Consider the following 21,398-nt stretch of genomic DNA (forward strand, 5'->3'; position numbering starts at 1 on the left):
TCTCCCCCCCCCTTTCCTTTTTTTACTGAAAGAGGATCAGAGAGAGTTCAAAATGTATTAGCTTTGCTTCTTCTGTCAGATGGTTGAAAAATGATACTCCGTAGGCATCTGCATCTTGTTTACCTGCTCTAGCTAGAACCTTCTTTTCAGTTTATTAGGATCCAGTCTCTGGCAATCTGAGCAATCCCTTTATTTTTCCCTATACCCCATGTCTTAGTACAAGAAACTGTGAATTGCAGGTTTAGCAAGTCTGGAACTGGTGACTCAATGGTCCAAAAGTCACAAGAGATGCTACACTAGGGTACCAATAAAATGTTGATCCCTCGTTGAACCCTACCCCCAAAGAGCTACTGCATTCATTCAGTACAGCAGTTTCATGGTGAAGCTATAAGGCAACATCCAACACAAGAGTGCCGTTGACTTCTTTTGTGGATCATACAGTTGGTACAAATCATGATATCGTTGGGATCCAGGGTCATAACACCAGCCGTGCCTTTCATATCAAGTCCCAGGGCCTGTAGGCATATGGTATACCAACCTTGTTGAAGTTAAGCAGGTCTGGTCAATGTTGGATGGGAGACACCTGGAAACCTCATGTAAGTTTCCTGGAGTTCCATCATAAAAGAAAATTGGGATATAAATAGAAAGAAAACACCAGTGTTGGAATGCTACCACTAAGTCCTAAAAGCAGTTTTCTCATGCAGTAACCAACAGTATTTAACCATATAATTGGAGTGCCTCTTCATATTGTCACTCATACAAAGGAGACATTGTCATGAATCTTTTGCATTTGAAGATTATCATGTTTTTAGGATCCTACTTGCCATACACTACAGGAAGAGATACCTTCATACTTATTTTTGCTGGCTGACCCACAAGATGGCACTAAAGAGAAAAGCGACAATTTTCCTAATAAAAAGTGAAAAGCAAATGCAGGAGGCCATATGTTGAATCAATGTTGTTTTAATTAGAAGCATGCTTCTTTCATTGTCAGTTACATTATATTTTGTGACAATCCCTAAAGCTAAATAACTGAAAAGATGGTTCATTTTTGCTCGATTAGCTGTTACTTTTGAAAGTAAATGAATAAGACTTAAATTGTGTACTATTCCAGAAGACTATCTCAGAATCATGTGCATATTGTCATCAAACTGATGTTCGTAATTGTTTCCTGCTGCAAAGCATATATATAAAATATCAAACAAGAAAACAAATTGGCTTGATGCTTTTCTTAAAATGATGATGATGATGATGATGATGGTATCTGCAATCCTGAGAACACATAGATTACTTACATCCCATTGACACCATCCAGCACTTTAACTGGTAGCATTTGAACAAACAAAGGTAAACTAAGTTGCATTAGAACATAATACATTTTCCTCCATCTGCAACTAACAGAACAATACCCACTTGCATAAGGCTGTAATCCTAATGTTCAGGGTTGTGCTGTGAATGTGCAATCCTGTTTTATGCTGACTTCAAAGTAAATCCTATCGAAGTGAGCAGGATTTATGTCTGAGTGCATGGGAATATGACTGTCCTGCATGGCTGCCATCTGATCACCATTTTGCAGAAGTAAACAAATTTAGTAAACCCATTTTTTTGAGGATGCAACTTTAGGGCAAGGTGGTAAAATACTAAAGGGATACTTACATAATTGCTCTTAACCAGTGACAGAAGTCTGCAAACTGGAGATTTCTGATCATGGATTTGTTGTAACGGGGACTTAAAAGGGTGTTGTGTGTGTAAGGAATACTGCATTCAGAATCCCCCAGAGCTCAGACACAGCTCTGTGAGAGAGGGTATGTGCAGTCTTAGTCCAATGACATCTATGCTCCGTGATCAGCATTATAGGGGGGGCCTTCAATCAGAATCCTCAGAAGGGCAGTAAGATTTTGCTAACTTGCACACTGTTATCACTATCAGAAATGGGACAGTGATGGATACATTCAAAGTAACTTGCACTGAGTGAATCCATACTTTTGAACTATGAGTTTTTATGACAATGGTTAGCTATTTAAGTAATTCATTTTAAGCAGCAGAAAATGGAACACATGAGCAAAGCAGAAAGAGAACCAAAGGCACTGAGATATTTCCAACTGAAAAATACAGAAAATATTGACATTTAAAGGGTAGATTTTAAAAAAAGCCTGTGTGGAAATATTTCTGCATATGGAGCTCAGGGAAAGAAAAATGATGGGACTACATCATAGCTGGAATGCGCAAAGTAATGAACAACATAAAGAACAGCACTTCCTGTTACAGTGGCAAAAATAAAATCTATGCATTTCGAACTAAAAGAAGAAAATACTTTTAATGCAATAATACATCAGTGACATGCAGAACTCTGTTGCAAAATGTAACCAAGGGCAAAAATATAACATTTCCCAAAGTTTTAGAGATGCAGATGAATTAAACTACTTGTGCCTTAAATTAATTATGACAACAAAAATAGGGATGGAGATATTTAAACGCTGAAGAAAATGCAAACAATTTTCCAAGAAAAGACTTATAGTCATTATACAGACTTTTTTGGTCTGATTCCACGTGATGTTAGATGCACCTAATCCGGCTGATTTCATTATGTTAAGATGCACCTAATTCTATGTAGGGCTGGACATTGCTCGTTGATTTCAATGTGAAGTTTATGGATATGCTTAGCTTTCTCCCACTAAAATAACAGAGATTTTCAAAGTGCCTAATCTTGGCTATGTTCTGCATAAAGTTTTAAAAAACTACTTTTCTATAATACTATAATTAACATATCCAAAAAGAGCCTGGGCCACTTAGGATGCTAGTAAAGCTAAATACTTTGTGTCACTGCACCAGGAAAAAGTGATCAGAAGGGCTGCAAATGACCACAGGACCCATTTTACATCACAAGCTGGGGCTGTAAGCCAGTTCAGGGCCATGCTGGCACAAGATGTCACCAAACCCTGGGCATACTTATGGCATAGCACAGCCTAGTTCAAAAGACTAGGAAGTCATTGCTGAAATGAGGACACAACTGCTTATCAGCGCGCTGCTAGGACATGAACCCAGCATCCAGAGAAATGCTGGACCAGAAGGGCTGGCACTCTAGGGAACGCAATCTCTTCTGTAGCAAAACTATTCGTTCAGATGTGTACCTTTTAGAAACTGGGGCTGGGATGGATGGATGGATGGATGTGTCCCAGCAGTGAAGCATAGGCAGACATTAACTGTTCTACAGCCTCTTAAATGGACACGAAGGATTAGACTGCACTGCTGCAGTAAGACCCTTTTACTCAAGCACGTGAAGATGTTGAAATCAATCAAACTGTACTCTTAAAGATACTTGTGTTTTATAATCTAAGATCTCTGTCCACTGTGCCACTCTTCATTCTTCCACGGCAGAATCCTTTGGTGCTATAAGCCATCTTTGCACAAGATTCTCTTTTCAGAGAAGCACACACATATCCTGCTATTCTCCACTCAAATGGAGAACCATTTGATGGAGAGCATTAACACATTATTTCATCACACTGTTGGGATCCCCACCTTGATATGAAGCATCAGAGGTTGTCGCCACTAGATAGAAGATGTTGTCAGTAGTGGAGATTCTACATAATCTTAAAATTAGGAATTTGAGGTTTAGTCATGTACTAACATAATGACTTGAGAAGAGCCTGCTGAATGAGGCCAATGGCTTCTCTTGTCCAGCATCCTGTTGTCACAGTGGCCAGCCAGGTAAAGGTAAAGGGACCCCTGACCATTAGGTCCAGTCGTGACCGACTCTGGGGTTGCGGCGCTCATCTCGCATTATTGGCCGAGGGAGCTGGCGTACAGCTTCCAGGTCATGTGGCCAGCATGACTAAGCCGTTTCTGGTGAACCAGAGCAGTGCACGGAAACGCCGTTTACCTTCCTGCTATTTATCTACCTGCACTTTGACGTGCTTTCGAACTGCTAGGTTGGCAGGAGCAGGGACCGAACAATGGGAGCTCACCCCGCCGCGGGGATTCAAACCACCAACCTTCTGATCGGCAAGCCCAAGGCTCAGTGGTTTAACCCACAGCGTCACCCGCGTCCCGGCCAGCCAGGTACCTAGGAGAAAGCAGCAAGCAGCAGGACCTGAGCACAAGAGCATTCTCCCCTCCTGTGGCTTCCTGTAACTGGTATTCAGAAGCCCTGCCACCTCCAACTGTGGAGGCAGCAAAAGCTTTATACTATACTGTACAAGGATAAGTAATACATCATCCTATTTGAAGCCAGGAAGGAAATAGTCCATCCCAAGACTGGCTTGGGAAAGGCCTGTCAGACTTCTTCAAAAGTTCCACATCTATCCAGTTATCAAAGAAAATATTTGATGTATCCAAAAAATGAAGCATAAATCTAAAAGGTCCAAAGGCATGTTTAAGAACAACACAAGCCCACATGCATTCTCTGAAATTTATACTGCAATGCTTTCTGTTTAGGTGAGTTCAGATCCATGAATAAATTGTTCCCCCACCTGTATGATATATGGCTAAGGTCCCTTATTTATAGGCTCTTTCTGCTAAGAGTACAAAATGGCAATATAGATGCTGAGTTGCACCACTGGAATCTCAACAAAGAGAATTAAACTGATGTTGCCAGTCTTTCTTTTCTTTTTTTAACTCTCTTACCACAAGATAGGCTTGTATATAAAATAGGAAGTGCATTATCTGAAGTGTATCCAAGTGTGTTCTGAAACATCTTGTCTGGAAGGACAGTTTTTACAGTGAATGTATGTGATGATGTGCTCCTTTTTCAGCACAAGTGAAGTCTTGTCCTGTAGCTCATAGAATGTGATTGCATACAAGATGCTGATGGCCTAGAGGGTTTTTTTTAAAAATGGAATCATTACCAAGATGGTGCTAAAGAAATAAGACTTGATTTTTTAACTTTCAGCAGCATCATAGAGAAAAGTCAAGGTGAAGAGTGAATTTCAGAGGGAATGTGTAGGAAACCCATTTGTGAATTTACCATAGGAATAAAATACCGTACCTAAGGCTTTGGAGGATAGTACCGGTAGGCTGTACTGTAATCCCACACACACTTACCAGGAATGAGTCCCATTGAACTCAATAGGTGTGCAGTTGTACCTTGGTTCTTGGACATTTTGGGACCTTGGTACTTGGACATTTTGGCTCCTGAATGTCGCAAATCTGAAAGTGAGTGTTCCGGTTTGCGAACATTTTTTGGAAGCTGAACACCCAGTGTGGCTTCCGCAGCTTCCAATTGAGTGCAGGAAGCTTCTGCAGCCAATCGGAAACCGCGCCTTGCTTTTCTAAACATTTCGGGAGTCGTATGGATTCCCGGAACAGATTAAGTTCGACAACCAAGGTACAAGTGTACTTCTAAGGATTTAATTCTAATATAAATGAATTATCCCATAATAGTCGAATTTATTTTCCCCTACATATAAATTACCTGTAAAGTCATACACTAACCTCCAAATATTCTATTCTATTCTATTCTATTCTATTCTATTTGAAAGATAAAGTGGGAATATTGAATTGCCATGGTTGAAAGTACTTCTGAAGCACTGCAGAGTCACCACTGCTGCCACAGAAAATGTTAAAATGCCAATGGCAATGAGATATCAAATTTTGGCTCAGTAGTGTTTTTAACTTTGCTCTGGGAAATCTGGATCCAGATAATATCTTAGCCATTTTCCCATGGGGTGGCCCTGACCAAATCACCTTCTTCCTGCCTCTGTGAAATAGGAATAACAGCTGCTTTCTCCATTGAAATACTGTGATAGGAATTCAGTAAGGATTGTAAAACACGTGGCACCTTTTAAATAACACTGATAAAAGAGTTGTTCCTTTTCTAGTCAGTATAAAACTTCTCTGCTGGGATCCCCCTCCCCCCCCCGACACCTGGGAACAAGGGAGTTTTTCTCTTCAAGGAGTAGTCAAGTGATGTTCATTATCACACCAGTCACCTGTCCTGTCTCCAATGGATAAACTGACCTTTTTGGTGATCTTGGCATGTTGAATATAAATGCTTCAAGCATGTACTTGGATCATAAAGCCACTCTGTAAACCTTCAAAAAGCGAGTTAAATCAGGATGTGTCAGGTTAAGATCTGAACATCTGTTGAAATATTATGTTGACCTCAACATACGAAAACTTCAATGTGACTTCAGTGTAAGAGTTGGCCCTTTGAGAGCATAGGGGAAAAAATGTTACAAAGATGACTATGTTTCTGATGGGTGCTTCAAACAATCTGCACATAAAGGCTTCAAAACAGTCAGATGCATGTATCCATGTAAAAGCATTTAATGAAACACACACATATATAAAAGCTCAATGTTTTGTTTTGCAGTCTTTCCCCCTTTCTCCTTGTTTCTCCTAGCCATCGTTTCCCACTAATTGCTTCCTATAGAAATGCCAATTAAAATTACACAAAGCCAGCAATGCTCTTTGGGAACACCTCTTCAGAAAAAAAAACTACTTCTACAGCTCCTCTGTCTCTACATCTCCCACACTGTCAGTGTCTCCACATTTCCCCTCAACATGTTAACTCTATGCACTTTTACATTTCACATTCACCATACTGACGGGTGCTACATCCTTAGCATACCTTCTTCATTGCCCATCCCGGACGGATCTCTCTAAGCTCCATGGTAAAAACAGATGAATGTTCAGAACTATATTTGGAAGGACAAAGCTCCTAGTTGTTATCTTTCGTAATCTGTGAGCTTGCAAGCTTGCAAGCCTGCAAGAGAAACCATTCCAGTTGCAATAAAACAATACAATGAAAGGAAAACCAAGGGACTGAATGACAGAAGAGGGCTGGTATCTGAGTCCCCCAAAGTTCAGTGAATCAAGTATCAGTGCAGTGGGATGTTAAGAGAAGCAGTCAACACGTATGGTATGGATAGCTGCATATGAACCCTCCTTCCTCCACCACGTGGTCTTTGTTTTCAGCGCCACTTTGTAACAACTACAGACGAGGAAGGAGCATTTATACAAAGGTGGAGGAGATTAGTGTAGCATGGTGGAAGCAAACTTGAGTAGTGAGTTGCTAAAGATGAGCGGTTTCTCTGCAAAGGCTGGCTGAAAGTGGCCACCACGTCAAGATAACTAAACAGTATGCCCCATTTACCGTATTTTTCTGGCTATAAGACGCCCCCATGTATAAGACCCCCCTATTTTGGGGGACTCAGATTTAAGAAAATGGAGGGAAATGGCCCCATGTATAAGACACCCCCTAATTTTTGACATTATTTTTCTTGGGGGAACCTAATCTTATACACGGAAAAATACGGTATATATACATACATGTAAAATGCCACTTGACACTTTGCTTCCCTCTTGTGTACAATTAAAGTTGCAAGAAATTAGGTTATGAGCTACAGAAATATGCGTAGTCTAAATAAATGCAAGCATGAATGATATAGCTATAGGTCTGAGCTGAGGACATTATGGGGAATGAAGCTTGTGGTAAGAAACAAATCTAAGGTGCAAAATAATTTTGTAGATAAGTCCTGTCTTATAATTCTTGAAATGAGGGACCATTTTTTGAGGGACCATTTGTGTGCATAATACTGCATTCAGCATATTAGCATTGTGCTATTGATATATTCTAGGTGTCGGAAAGTTGTTCTCTTTGGAAAGGTATTTGAGAAAAATGGAAAATTCCTTCTAATGATTCCAGCTCTTCGTGTCTCTGCCTCCTACCCTCTTTTCCTACCTTCATTCATTTTGCCAATTTCCTTTTTTGCTTACTGTCGGGTACTATTAAAGCCTTGGAAATGTGCTCGAATGCCTTTGTAAAAAGTTTTACACATATGCTAAAGGCAATTTATTACAGTCTTTAATGTTTCCATCCACACAGGCAAAGGAGGAATAACTTTGCCTGGGAGAGCAGCCACATTTGCTGTGCAAGAGGGTGCTTCTTCAGCTGCTTAGTGAATTCCAGATATGTAGGGAATTCCAGATATGTAAGGGCTCCTTGCACTACCTTTTATACTCAGGTCCAGGCTCTTAAGTATGAAATGCATGTTTAGCTGTTTTGAGGTGGCTGCCTATGCAGAAATTGCCACTTTTACCTTTAGAAAACATACTTCTGTATGTATAAAATTTTAAAGGCCATCTTAAGAAGTCAAGTATTTCTCTTAAGGAGGAGCATGTGGTTTATCACCACATGCACTTGTCTACCTAACCTTAAGTATTGTTCTGATATTAGTAAGAATTGAAACATTGTGCCTATTTGTGCTGAGACCTCAATCCAATTCAAACGATCGGTAAACTTGTACTGAGCCTCTTTACTTCCAGTCTTGGTTCCTCATCCCTTGTCTCCTTTTCCTTTTCCGTTGTGACTTTTAGACTCCAAGGTTTCAGACAGGGACGGTCTTGTTTTAATTGACTGTATGTAAGCAGCTCCGGGAGCCTCAAGAGCAGGTTGCAAATGCTCTACAGTACATGGTAATAACAATAATAATAATAATAAAAGTGTGTCCTTATGGTAAACTGGTTGTGGGAAACCACTTCATGTTTTCAGCCTGGTGTACAAAATTGTGCCCCGTGCTTGTGATGAACTGCTTTCCTCACATAAGTACATTTTGGCTGGAAACAAGAAGTAAACAGATCAGTCAACTGACTCACTTAAAAAAATGGAAAGAAATCTGTCTGGTGTGTGATGATTGAGATGTTCAGATGACAATAAATTTCTAAGCAGTGTTGTCACTTGTTAAGGGGCATCATCAGCTGCATCAGTGTCACTCTGAGTGGCTCTGCAGCTTCAAGGTGGGAGAAAGTAGGCAAAATGTTCAAGGGAGGCATCCTGCCACTTTGGTCAGGTATAGTCTTTGCATGACCCAACCCAAGCAGTGCTGCTTGAACCACAAGGACACTGGCCCATTGGGATAGGTAGAAGGTTTTTAATGTATGGTGGTTCGCTGTGTTTTTGTGTGTGTTGGAAGCTGCCCAGAATGGGTGATGCAACCCAGTCAGATGGGTGAGGTATAAGTATGTTGTTGTTGTTGTTGTTGTTGTTGGCCTGCCTTGAGTCAGAAGGCATCGGCTCAAGTAGCCACAGCTAGGGTTAGAAGAAGAGAATGACTGACCATTCAGGCATTATCAAGTGTTGACCGATTTGGAGATAATTGAAACAGATGCCTGTCTTGGCCATATGACACTGGAGTCCTCAGGGCAACTTTTGATAATGCCCTTAGGGTAGGGCAAGTGTACTTCAGTTTCCTGCAAGGCATGCATCGCCCTCAACGTTTACTCCTGCCCTTCAGAAACAGCCAGCCATTCAATCCCCCTAAAGTATATCGAGCACAGAATATATACCCCGTACATGTTCAATATTTATGTGGACAGCAGATTCGTTTACATAGAATCCCGGCAAATCCTGCGGCGGCGAGGCGATTTATAATCTGACACTTGCCAGATCATAACAGCAGGATCTGCCAAAAAACAGAGGCTGTCTGTCATCATCAGCCTGGAAGCCTTCCATGGACTCGGGAGCCCGGCTGGAAGAAACACACATCTTCGCTGGAAACGGCGAAGCTCCTCCCGACCCCATTGCCCAGAAGAAGAGTGATGACTTGGGGAAGATCTCCGGAGAGTGTCTCGTCCTGTTGCCCGAAGCGACTTCATTCACACTGCGCGCTGGGCACGAGCGCCCCAAGGAAAGCTCTCTAACCTCTCGCTCTTCTTTGTTCCTTCTCCTGGGATTTGCTCAGCCTGGCAAAACCCCTTTAAAGTGGTTCGTGCGGTTTGGTTAGTTACACACACACACACACACTCGCCCGCGCGCTCCCCCTTCCTCTCTCCCTCCCGACAGGAGCTCTGTCAGTTCTCTCTAGAGGGCTGTGGGTAGTTCCCAACCCACAAACCTCGAGCGAGCAGCCGAGCGCGGGACCGCCAGCTACAAAGCCACCGCCTCGCGCTCCTTCCTCCTCACTCGCCAAGAGGCGCGCACGCCAGCAAGAGCCACTCGCTCGCTGTCCGGGCTCGGGAGCCTCGCCAGGTCTTCCGAAGTGCGCAAAGGTGTGCAGAGGAGAGACTTTGTGCTGCCTGCAGGTGCCTGGGAGCCGCTTGGAGACAAGGACTTGGCGCCCGGCGTCTTCCTTTCACAACAATCCTCTCTCTCTCTCAGCCGCAGCAGCTTCTTCTCCTTCTCCTCCTTCTCAGCGTCCTTCCCTCTGCAATAACCTGGGCGCGAACTGCTGAGGGGGCGGGGGGGCGGCGGAAACCAAAACAAAAAAAAGACCCTGCAAGGCAAGAGAGCGAAGTCAACCAGTGGAGGCTCGAAGCCCCAAAACGGACTAGGCGCGAGGAGAGTTTGTCGTTGCGCCGAGACTGTGAGGGGAGAACCGAGGCGAAAGGACGCCAGGAACCGGAGTCCCCACCCGCTCTCCTCGCCTGCCCTCGTCCTCAGCCGCCCGCCGCGCACGGAACAGAAGAGTTGCGCTCGCTGACGGCGGCGATGGCAGCGAGGCGTCGCGGCGGCGCCCTGTTGAGCGGAGCGCACCGGGCGCCCTGAAGAGTGGAGCTTGGCGCTGCCCAATCCGCGCTCTGCGGGGGGTCCGGCGGCGGCCCCTCCCCCCGCCCCCTTTTCCCGCCTTCCTCCCACATGGGGCGCCAGGAGGAGGCTTCCCCCGGCCGCCGGGGCGGCTCTTAGGGAGTGCGATGGGGCTCCTCGCAAAGTGACACCCGCAGCGGCTGCGGCAACAGCGAGCGAGAAAAGGAGGAGGAGGAAGAAGAAGAGAGAGAGAGAGCAGGCGGGGTGGGGAAAGAGAAATATCAGGAGGGCAGGCAGGCAGGCAAGCAAGCAAGCAGGCAGGCGAGCTTTTTTCCCCTTCCCGAGGTGGTTCTCAATCTTTTTTCCCGCCTTCGCTGCTCTCCTCGGGAGTTTCTCCCATGCCTTCCCGGCCCCGGCGGGGGGCGGCGGCGGCGGCAGCCCCGGCGCAGGAGGAGCCGTCTTTGTGGTTCCTCTGATGTCCCTGGCTGAGAAGCGGGAGCCGAGCTTCTCCTTGACGCCCATGATGATCGAGGAGGACGCGGCGCTGAGGAACGGCAGCAGGGGGCTCTCGGGCCAGTGGGCGGACGCGGCGACCGTGCGGCCGCGCACCACGGAGCGGCACATCACGGTGCACAAGCGCCTCGTGCTGGGCTTCGCCATCTCCATCCTGGCCCTGCTCGTGGTCACCATGATCGCTGTGCTGCTCAGCGTGCGCATCGAGGAGTGCAGCAGCAGCAGCGGGGACGCGGACGGCCCAGCAGGCAGGGCGGGAAACCGGAGCGTCCCGGTAGGAGCAGCGGCAGCTGCCGCCGCCGCCGCCTCTGCAGGAAGTGCCCGCCGGAACCATCCCAGCGCCGGGGAGCCCCCTGGCCGCGGAGGAGTGGAATCGGAGGCGCCTGGAGGGGAAGAGGCGGAGGAGGAGGAGTGGCAGAGGCGTCGGGAGCAGCCGCCCTGGACGCAGCTGCGCCTGCCCGGGCACTTGCGCCCCCTGCACTACAACCTGATGCTGAGCGTCTTCATGGAGAACTTCACCTTCAGCGGCGAGGTCAACGTGCAGGTGGAGTGCCTCAACGCCACGCGCTACATCGTGCTGCACGCGCACCGCATGCACGTCGAGGCGGCCCGCGTGGCCGAGGACCGGCTGGCCGGAGCCTTGCGCGTCTCCAGCTTCTTCCTCTACCCGCAGACGCAGGTCTTCGTGGTCGTCCTCAACCGGAGCCTGGAGGTGCACAGAAGTTACAACCTCAAGATCATCTACAGCGCGCCCATCGAGAACGAGCTGCTGGGCTTCTTCCGGAGCTCGTATGTGCTCTACGGCGAGAGAAGGTAGACACCCCGCTCCCACCCTTTGATCCCTGGTCCTACCACCGCTATTTCTCTGTCTGTATTGACTCAGCGCACGAATTCATTTGTCCATGAGGGATATCCCCGTTCCCCGATGTATTCCCTGTAAAAATGGAAACCATAGGAGCCTCCCCCTTTTCTTTTCTTTCCTCCAGCTTTATTTTCAATCCATAGTTTCAATTAAAGCCCCCCTCCCTTTATTTAAGAGAGTAGTTTCTTATGACTGTTCCAGGGTAATGGATTTTCTGAGCATCTCAGAAAAGGATACTTTTGCAAAAGTTTCCCCCACCATAACTTAAATGCTATCCTCCCCGCATTCCATTTTTAGGCTTGTTGGGTTCCTAGATGTGCATCTAAAACTCACCCCACAGATGTGATATTTATCTATCAACTGGCTTTTAAAGTATATATCTCTTAACTTTCTTGCCAGAAGAGGCAGATAGTCGTGGGAAGCTAGGACCTTGCAGTCCCGAGGCAGGAAGAGCAAAATGTTGGATCTCCCTTATAGACTTACCGGACTCTTTATGTTATAGATCTTACACAGCTGACACTTCTGCCCTTTAAGATGTTTTGATTCTGAGATAAAAAGAGAGAAGGTCTCTTGGGATGTGGCCATCGCATAGAAAGGCCACCAGGGTTCTCCTTTCATTCTTCTGCACCTGCCTTTGCATGCTGGGGTCCCCATGCCACTGCACCTGCTTTTGTGTCGCAGGAAGGCAATGTCGGAGCAGAGGAATTCATAGCACATCAGAGAGACTTGCCCTGGGAAGAACCACGAATAAAAAGCAGGCAGTCCTGCATAGTTAATTCACCCATGGTGTGGGTGGCGCTGGCTTTTATAAAAGCATGAAAGGCAGGATTTCTCATTTGGATCACCTACTCATATAGCCCATAAGCTGATTTTGTCTAGGCACCGGGCAACATCTATGATATGATACTGAGAGAACCTGAGAACCCCTTGCAGCTGGCATTCAGGATTCTAGAAAATCGGTACTTGACTAGCTTTGCCACTTTCTCCTGTACTCCAGTGTAATTTCTTCCCACCACATTTAATCCCCTTAATTTTCTCTCTCTCAAAATAGACACTCTTCACTTTCTCTCATTAGTACAATCAACAAACAGAAAAACTGATAAAAATGGAAGAACAATGCTTTTTAAAAAATACTAAAAAGAAGATAGATTTGGAGAACTTAAAGTTTTAAGTTGCTAATGAGGGACTTCCCACAAAATAGGCTACTTGGACCATAGTGTATTGAAGATACATTTCATGATGGGTGTGAGATTCTAAAAGCAGTTCACTGCAGTAGCCTGACAACTTAGGTGCCAACTTTATGTTATTGTACAGCCATGTTTAAGGAAGCCCTGGGGGACTGCACATGTGGCATTTGAAACCTGTGTTTGCAAGGTGGGGGCTGGGTGAGCAGCAGCAGAAGATCGAAGCTTCAGCTGAAGAGTCACTGGTAGGAGGTGCGTTAAGGCAGTCGCTTCTCTGCCATGTGCAGATCCCACCCTCCCAAGAGCAGTCTGCAAGTGAGAAGAGGGAGTTGGGGCTTCTCTACCGGGGTTAAATGGGTGCTTTGCCCCTTTATCAACAAAGACGAAACCTAGGGTCTTCATTTTAAAGTTCCTTAAGTGTTTATCTGTCTCTGCTTATATGAACTTACATATCAAAGATACATATGAATCAGCAATTTTTCATCATATGCTACAGACAGAGGGACAGGCATATTTCAACCTTGAGCTCTCCAACAAAATAGTAATGTACACTAAGAACTGAATGTAATCAGATATTGTAACATGGATCTGATTCACATTATTTGTAGAAATGTAAACAGAATTCATAGAACTGGTTTTCCTTTCATAAGAATGGGACTTAAAGAGACTTTTCACCTGTTTGCCTTCTGGCTGTGTTTTATTAACAGAGTTTGAGGCAACTCTGAGAGCTTTGTGCCTCTTCTGGTTGTGAGACACTGCATACACACAACGTCTGTGTAAGTGCAGGCTTTGGGTTTTTTATTCGTGCAGCAAATCAAACATTGAAAGCTAGGCTCTAGTTTAAAGGAAGCAAGGCTGGTTTCCTGCTAGCTTTGTTAGCAGAGATCTATACTGAATTTATTTTTAAACTGCTTGTCATTGAAAAATCCAGCCACAGAATCTTATTCTGTAAACCTCATCATTTCTTTGAGAGTCCCTGCTGAGCAAATGGTTTACTTAAGCAATTGGCACCCAAAACGTAAAAAGACTCTCTTTCAGCTCAATTATGCCAATAGCCTCATATTTAAGCATTCTAATGTTATTACATATATTTTAAAAACTTAGTGTTAAAATCATGGTCCACATTAGAATTTTGTCTAATCCGCCATAATAGCTGATATAAAATGTTTTCTTTGCAGAGTTCAGTTTCAGGGAAGGTGCTACTATGTTGAATCTTTTATTGCATGAATATCAGAGTGGGGAAAATATCAACAGCCTTTCTCACAAACTTTTCTAAGTGATTTGAAGCACATTGGTCTATTACAGGGACGTCCAACTCCCAATAGACTGCAATCTACCAACAGTATAAAAAAACTGGCACTGATCTACCCACTGTCATAAAAAGACTGGCAGTGAGCTACCCAAAGTTGTTGAGCTTTTTTAGGAAAGGCAAAGTTGGGGTTTTTGTTGTTGTTTGTTTTTTGTAAGGGGATCACTGAGGGGCCAGAGATTTACCAGGATCTACCAGGAACACCTCGCGATCTACCAGTAGATCACGATCTACCTGTTGGACATGCCTGGTCTATTAGCATAATAGTATATCTCCCCATCACTAAGATATAAAACATTTACTAGTATTATCTTCAGAGTGACAAAAAGATCTTGGTTAACTGTGAAATACAGCAAGAAGAAAAGAAATGTAGCAAAGTTTTAATAGATCAGTATAGTTGGTGCAGAAATTTTACAACATAAAGTCTTTACATTACAATTAAAAAATAGTTCTACAGTGTACAGAGATGAATTAACTAAAAGCATGACAACTCACATACAGTTCATTTTTTTCAATTGGATTAGAATTCCCTGCTGCATGGTTTTCCTTTCTGAAATGTGAAAAGTTTTATGTTGTTGTTGTTGCTGTTGTTGTTGTTTAGTCGTTTAGTCGTGTCCAACTCTTCGTGACCCCATGGACCAGAGCACGCCAGGCACTCCCGCAGTTTGGTCAAACTCATGTTGGTAGCTTCGAGAACACTGTCCAACCATCTCATCCTCTGTCGTCCCCTTCTCCTTGTGCCCTTGAGCACCATAATTTAGAATTCTGTTCCACGAGTCCAGAAAGTGTGGCAACTCAATAGTACTTTGCCACAAGATGGTTTGAAGCTAACATTATTTAGTAACTGCTATGGTGTTATAAGATAGTTGAAGAAATTAGTAATCAGAATGCTAAAAGACAAAAGTTTACTTAAGTTGTTTGATAGTTTTAATGCAGCAGACTTGAAACATTGTAAAACTTTGAGAGTTTTACAATGTAGCAGGACTGAAACATATTGTAAAGCTTTGAGAGTTTTACAATGTGGCAGAATTGAAACATATTTTACTTATTTTGTACATTTGAAGCAAACAATCTTATTCTCTGAGCCCTGACAATGCAATTTCATGGAAAGTTTTACTAACCTTTTCATAAGTAGGGCAGAGCACTCACCTTAAGCAAAGCAGAAGCTCTTGATTTTATACTCAAAAGTCATAAATCTCTCTATAAGACTATGGCACCATAGAAATGCTAATTTTTGCCTCTCAGGTTATTTCACCTTTAGTGGAAAAATGAATTGCTTATTCACACACACACACACACACACACACACACACCTTGTGCTAGAACATAACGGTTGTGTTGCTAGAACACAACATTTCCTTCCATCCTAACTGCTTGATTTCCTTCCGCCCCCCTCATATCCCCCAAGGTGTCAAAATAGATAAGTTGTTGAGAAAACATGTCTACCTTTTAATAGAAGAGGTAGAATTAAGATAGTTGCAAATTACAGTCATCTGTACGCAAAGAAGCCAACCTGCAAGTCTTTTATAACTATAATTACACATTTAAGATTAAATCCTGTCATCAGTTTATGTGTGTGTAAGTTTTTATGTGTGAGCAACAGACTGCCATCCTGTATACACTTATCCAGGAGTAAGTCCTGTTGAAGTCAGTGGGGCTTATTTCTGAGCAAGCATGCATAGGACTGTACTGCACATGCAGGATTACAGCATGATTTAATTGTACTTTTCTGATAAATGATTTTTTGATAGTCAGGACCTGTAGTATGTCTCCCAGAGCACATTACCTCCTGTTGAAGTCACCATGTGTTCAGAACCCCAATGTGCCCACTAGCTGTGGATTTTTTTTATTTCTCCTTTACTTTCACGCAGTATTGAGAGGTTGCAGATGAGATCGTATTGCATTTTCATGAATGTAACAGATGTGACATAAACATTTGTTACTTGTCGGGAAGTTAATGCAAAGAAATCATTGGTCTCCGGCACATGTGTTTTAGTATTATGCTTTGAGGACTGAAAATTGCATTTAAAGAACTTTCATAAAACTGAATTTATCGCTAGCTAAACTTCGGTTCCAGTCCTAAATAATGAAAGACAAAAAGCATGTCTCGTATCTTACTGTAGATTTAAAGTAAGTCAAACATTTGCATTTACGCCTGTTTGGGCATAAGCCCATTGATTCCATTGCTTTTAAGACTGCAAATAGATTAAATATGAAACATTTTTAGAATGTGCATTTTACCACCATATGTTGCTGAATTTATGAAAATTAATCGTGAAAGACAACTTAAACATCTTATGCATGTCTACTCAGAAGTAGATCCTATTGAATTCAGTGGGACTAACTGCTAAATCAGGTTAGGATTATAGCGTTAGCAGTGCTAGCTTTTATCACAATAGTTCTACCAATGATTTCTTAGTGAATGGACCCAAACAAGGGTGGTTTAAATTCCCAGTGATGCTGAATGTTCACTTGAGATTGATAGTCAACAAGTAAACATACTGTACTGAAAAGTTGGGTAAGGCCTGCAAAAATATAGTTCAAGAGGGTTAGAAACCTTTAGGTAAAGGTTCGCTTTGCCTGTTTATTAATACATACCCCAAAAGTTCTGTTTTTGATAGATAGAGCAAAATTCTGATAACAGAAATCTGAGTAATTTAAGGGCTCATCTACATTTCCACTTGTCCCATGCCTAGAAAGCACAGGTCTAAGCTGTTTCCCACTTGTCCTGAGGCTTGTTATGCACAGGTCTAAGCAGTTTTGCCATTGCCCCACTGTTTTTCCATGGAAAACCTGTTCTTTAGTGCTAAATCAGAGCAAAGGTCAATCCAGAGCAAACCCAATGGATGTTTGCTCCGATTCAGCAGTAGAGATCAGGTTTTCCTGGGTGTGTGTGTGTGTGTGACAAGGGAATGGAAGTGTGGAAAGCCCTTTCAGATGTTGAGAATAAAACTGGTTTTAACAGAGGCTTTTCACCTTGTGAAACTTCGTAGTTCAAATAGGAAATGCATTTGCTTGAAAACTAACAATTAAGAGTATAGTATCTTGTTAATTTAAGACAGTGATAGAATATTGCAAATGGAATAGTGCCTTCAATGCACTTCAATGCAAATTACAGTGTTCAAAAGAGTAAAGTAAGATAAATGCTTTTTGCCTGTCAGACATTCAGATTTAAGGATGAGGGACACTGAACTCAGACACAGTGTGTCTTTTATATCTAAGTCACCCAGGAAGAAAAAGTAAGAGCATGGCAGAGGACTAGAAGGTAATCTTGAGCAAGTCAGTATCCCTAACCATATTTTAATCATGGTCAGAGTGCTGTGATACTGATAGCCATGTCCACGTTTCCCATACTTTTGCATAGAAAGATAATACCTTCAGTGTTCACATAATGACATGGACATTCCCTCTCACACATGAGAGGATGGCATTGGTCACTTCCACTGTTGGTGCTGAATAAACCACAGTTCTCCATTACAGTCATCATACCTCATGCTGCATCCGCTTCAGGTTACATCTTTTCAAGTTGTGTCCCACGGCAACCCAGAAGTACCGGAATGGTTACTTCCGGGTTTTGCCGCTTGCGCATGTGCAGAAGCGCTAAATTGTGCCGCGCTTGCAGATGCAGCGCTTCTGGATGCGAACGCTTCGAGTTGCAGACATGCCTCCGGGGCGGATTACATCCGCAGCTCGAGGTTCCACTGTACAGTTGTACAGGAAGTAGAATGGAATCCATTCTGGAAGTCCGTTTGACTTCCAAAACGTTCGGAAACCAAAGCATGGCTTCAGTTTGGCTGCAGAAAGCTCTGGAAGTTCGCAAACTGGAACACTCACTTCCGGGTTTGTGACATTCGGGATCCAAAACGTTCAAGTACTAAGCTGTTCGAAAACCAAGGTATGACTGTATATCTGAATTTGGGAATTGTGGTTTCGTCTGTTTCTGGTTAGTTAACAAACTAGGGTCTGAAATGAGCACTTCATCTTGATTTGTATGAGTGAACCACATTTAGAATAACCCACAATTTCCTGAGTTCAGACATAATAGGAAACTGCAGTTTATTCTAAAGTAGAAACATTTAAGGGGTGTGTGTGTAAGCCTGAGGTTTGCTGCTGGTCATTTTCTTACATTTAGCATTGTGTTTGAACTGGGTCAATAATTTTATATAACTGCCCTCATTTTTTCTTAAAGGAGCTTTATTTTATTCATGGTAGCAGTATCAGGGAATTGTTAATGGTAGAGTCATGATTTGTCCCATTCTGCAATTCAACTCTGCAATAGTAATGAATTAAAAAATAACTTATTGATTGCAATTATTTATATCTCATCTTTCAGGATATAGATATTCCCAAGGTGCTTTTCTAATAACAAAATACATTTCTAAAAACCCACAGTAAACACTTACAAATCTTCAGGGTCCTTCCCAGGACAGGTAGATGGCCCGGGGGCAGGGGGAAAGGGAGAATTCAGCTGCAACAGGCTTTTACGACTCCTTCACCCGCCTCCTCTGATAGTGAGACTGCAGAAGCAGATTACGTAAGAATTTGCACTTAAAACGTTAAAGCATTTCTCTCCCCTCCCCCTTCGTGGAAACGTATTCTGAAATAAAATGGATTTGTATGCAATCATGTCAATCTGCTGCTGGTTCAGATATTTGCTTTGGATACTTTCATTACCTGCAGTACACAACTTTGTCGCTATATTCAATTGCTTGGGAAGGTGTTACTGAGATTTACAGGTATCATCAACTTTTGGAAATAATGGCTCTCCAAAGCATTCTTGAGCAAGAACACTTTATATATGGCCCTAAGAAGCCAGTGCATGCTGTCAGTGCTGAAGGCCCTAGAGATTTCCCTGAGGGTAATTAAATCACTGACGCAACAGTAGTTATTTGTTTTACTTTGTAGGGGTTAATACTGGCTGATGTTCTGTTGGTTTGAGGTTTAAATGTCAACATAAATAAATAAATACTATATCTGGTGCTTCAGTATTTATTTAATGCCGACGTCCTTTCTCAAGGGTTGCTCCTTGCAGACTGAAGTGAGCAGAAGAATTTAGCTGAAAATAAAACTAACAATGTTGGGGAATGCTTCATGGCGACTTTATTTTGTACCGTATATCACACTGCAATCCCCCCCCAACCCGGTACATTTCACTATTTTACCAGCTATCTTTGCATTAAGATCTGAATAGAAACCAGTGTTTCTTTCATCTTTTTTGTCTTCAGGTTTCTTGCAGTTACACAGTTTTCTCCTACCCATGCCAGAAAAGCCTTTCCTTGCTTTGATGAGCCTATCTACAAGGCCACGTTCAAAATCAGCATCAAACATCAAGCAACCTATTTATCTTTGTCCAATATGCCTGTGGAAACTTCTGTTTTTGAAGAAGATGGATGGGTTACGGATCACTTTTCACAGACTCCGCTCATGTCCACATATTACCTAGCCTGGGCTGTTTGCAACTTTACCTACCGTGAGACTACCACAAAGAATGGAGTTTTGGTAAGTATTTTATTTTTTTAATCAGCTTACATATATTTATTGAAAAACCTTCCTTGTTTGAAGAGGGGGGAGAGGGAAATGACATGCCCACAAAAAAAAATGCTTGCATATTCATTATCTATTACATTTAAAGTCCTTTCTGCTTCCTGGTGAATCTGTTACAGTACAAGCAGAAAGAGCCTAGGATCTGGCTATTAATATCTGCCTTCACTTTTCATTGCTGCTTCCATGTATGAACAAAGGTTATACAGATGTTTGTGAGAGGGCTTTGTCTCTCTTAGAAGTGTTAAAGTGCATGTTTTTTTCTCCCTTGAGTTCGTGGCAAGGATTTTTTTCTTTTACAAGGAAACAATGCTTTTTACATGAATACATTCAGCCATCTCTCATTGGAGCTGCTTCACATACTATCAGTTAGTGCAGTGATGGCCAAATTTGGCCCCCCAGCTGTTTTGGGACTACAACTCCCATCATCCCTAGCTAACAGGACCAGTGGTCAGGGATGATGGGAATTGTAGCCCCCAAACAGCTGGAGGGCTGAGTTTGGCCATCACTGAGTTAGTGTATATATTTCAAGCGTAGCTTCAGTACAGTTGATTACTTGAGGGAATGCTATAAGTTTGGGGTTTTCTTTTCTGTGTGCATTCTACATGTACATTGTGTGTGGATCCAGTCTCAGGGCTAATTGTGGCTCCGTGTGGTATGTACACATGGTGAAAGAAAGGCATGACTTGCTGGTTTCTGTGTCCTGTGAAGTAGCACTTAGTTACCAAATATCCTGTGGGCATAGTACAGGGGTCCCCAAACTAAGGCCCGGGGGCCAGATGCGGCCCAATCGCCTTCTAAATCCGGCCCACGGACGGTCCGGGAATCAGCATGTTTTTACATGAGTAGATGTGTCCTTTTATTTAAAATGCATCTCTGGGTTATTTGTGGGGCATAGGAATTTGTTCATTCCCCCCCCCCAAAAAAAATAGTTCGGCCCCCCACAAGGTCTGAGGGACAGTGGACCAGCCCCCTGCTGAAAAAGTTTGCTGACCCCTGGCATAGTATAACACCAGTCTGTTTTCTGAGAATTCACATACGCCAAGAGCATTGTGATGCTAGACCACCACTAAGCATGTAGGCAGCATATTGCAACTCATGTGTGTGTGATAGCAAGAAGATGACAGTGAGCGGCATAGTAGCTGTTACTTGTAGTTCATTGACCGGCTCCATTTTTTGCTAAGCAGATCATTGGCTTAAAAGTAATTATTATCAGCAACAATAACTAGTATTTCTTTTGCAAAATGAAGTTGCCATTGATTCTTTCTCAGGGCTGTAGTGAGCCAAGTCCTACAAAAGAGCAGACCTATCGAAATGAATGAGCCTAAGTTAGTCATATCTATTTACATCAGTGGGTGTACTCTGAATAGGACAACTCTCAGTTACTATGGGAATAACTGTGGAACAACTTCTGCTTGGTCATTTGGACCTCCCTCCCTCCCTCCCTTCTCACTTGCTCTGTTTGGGGGAAAACCCAGAACAGATTTAGCGGGTAAGTGGAGGGAGGAGAGGGGAGAGAGCCCC

At 43.3% G+C, this 21,398-nt stretch overlaps 1 protein-coding gene across 1 annotated transcript in view; it reads left to right on the forward strand.

Annotated features, from left to right (window-relative positions):
* Positions 1-9,928: 9,928 nt before the first annotated feature.
* TRHDE (thyrotropin releasing hormone degrading enzyme) overlaps positions 9,929-21,398 on the forward strand; it is a 208,590-nt gene continuing 197,120 nt past the window's right edge. Inside the window, exons 1-2 of the mRNA XM_035128521.2 lie at positions 9,929-11,791; positions 19,559-19,832. Coding sequence (XP_034984412.2) covers positions 10,941-11,791; positions 19,559-19,832 — 1,125 coding nt within the window. The 5' untranslated portion in view covers positions 9,929-10,940. The remainder of the gene's footprint in view (positions 11,792-19,558; positions 19,833-21,398) is intronic.

Source organism: Zootoca vivipara, chromosome 10, assembly GCF_963506605.1.
Source record: "Zootoca vivipara chromosome 10, rZooViv1.1, whole genome shotgun sequence".
Lineage (NCBI taxonomy): Eukaryota > Metazoa > Chordata > Lepidosauria > Squamata > Lacertidae > Zootoca > Zootoca vivipara.